The sequence below is a fragment of the Formica exsecta genome, unplaced genomic scaffold, assembly GCF_003651465.1.
Source record: "Formica exsecta isolate Colony F162 unplaced genomic scaffold, ASM365146v1 scaffold238, whole genome shotgun sequence".
NCBI classification, from domain to species: Eukaryota; Metazoa; Arthropoda; class Insecta; order Hymenoptera; family Formicidae; genus Formica; species Formica exsecta.
The window spans coordinates 37466-39166 of NW_021849660.1; the positions used below are offsets into that span (position 1 = coordinate 37466).

At 29.2% G+C, this 1701-nt stretch overlaps 1 protein-coding gene across 1 annotated transcript in view; it reads right to left on the reverse strand.

Annotated features, from left to right (window-relative positions):
- Window positions 1-944, reverse strand: part of LOC115236024 (zinc carboxypeptidase-like) — an 11573-nt gene extending 10629 nt beyond the window's left edge. The window contains exon 1 of the mRNA XM_029808206.1: window positions 773-944. Within this exon, the coding sequence (XP_029664066.1) occupies window positions 773-906 (134 nt within the window). The 5' untranslated portion in view covers window positions 907-944. The remainder of the gene's footprint in view (window positions 1-772) is intronic.
- Between the last annotated feature and the right edge of the window lie 757 nt (window positions 945-1701).

The window sequence follows — 1701 nt, forward strand, 5'->3', positions numbered from 1 at the left end:
ATATATAAAATATTATATAAAATAATTTTACTTCTTGAGATATATATATGAATAGTTTTCCCATATTTTTTTCTACAAATAATGTACTTCTTTTATATTTAATAAGTTAATCATCTATACAAATGTGGCCATTAATCTATATCTCGGATTTTTTCTTAAACATAAAGCTATTTAATTTTATTGTTTTGTTAAGAGCGCAAAAACTGCACTCTAGAATTTTACGCGCAATTATCATATGTATATTTATATCAAATGCACTATCAGTTTCATCGTCTTATCGTAAATGTTCCATTAATTAGTTATTGAGTAATCGATAGAGCAATTTTTTAATCGCATGTCGGCAGCTAATCTGTGCAAATAATTAAAAACGATAAAATTATCTTGTCACTTAATTATAGATTAAAATCGAGACAGAACTTTCAATATCCAGATATATCGCAATAATAGCATATATCTTGCTCGATACAAGCAGTGCATCGATTATAAAATCACGAGTGTTTCATGTTTATCCACATGATTTACGTCTCTGTGTTTCTCTATATAAACAAGTACTTATATTATTTTTATCTTATAAACAATTTGCGTGTTTCGGAATTGCAATGGTTTTGATCAATAATCAATCTTACTCAATCGTTTACCAAAAAATAAATAAAAATAGAACACAATAAACGTTTTTTTCAATTCGATGACTTATTGTCAGATGCTAAATTTTCTACACAAATTAACTTGTAAATTTATATAATAGAAAATATAAGTTTGTACTTATACTTGCTTAAGTAACAATATTTTGCCGGATGCCACCTTTATTGTCTTCAAGCAACACGTTTGAAAGTGTCTCCAATGATCCGCCTTTCGACTTTTATATGTGCGCCGTTTTTCAAGGATTATAATATACGTGAGATGCATGCAAAGTAACAGAATGTGTTAATTTGCGTTAATTTGCAGATGCAGAATAAATTATTTTTTATCTCTAGAGAGCTAAATGAAGCACGCTATAGGGTGTCCTACATTCATCGTTTACCTTGATAACATATACGGGTCCTTATCAGACGCGTTGTGCGAACACTATACGTCACTTAAGAATGAGCGAAAACTTGTGATTAAACTTCGGATTAGATTAAGATGACCTGTTTTTTCAGTTTAAAATAATCTGCACGCGTTTTGCGTTTGTTGCGAGACGTATTTATTAACAATGCTTTACAAGGTCTCATTCGTGCCGCGCGCACGAATATATCTAATAAATCTATATAGTAACAACTAAAAATTTACATATTTATTTATTTACGTAACATAACATTATATATATACACATTTGTTTAGAATTATTCAGAAAAAACGGCTTCTATACAAATTATCGACATTATAATCTCTCAAAATGTACGCATTATGCACGCGCGAGATACGCCTTACTTGACACACTAGTTTAATTAGGAACGTTTCGATCTACATTTTCAAAATTATGTCTGAAAAATTGCAGCATCGTAGAAAACGTACACAGCATTCACAATTCTGATTCGTTTATCGCTTACAACATTCTTCTCCCAGCATAACAGTATAAACTTACAAATTAATTGTTTTAAGGTATCTGTGTGACCAAGTGAAAAATTTCTGTAATGTATCAATTAAGAAATCAATGATTTTGGAAAACGTTATATACATATAAATATACTCGTATAATGTATCATATCTTTTATTATATAT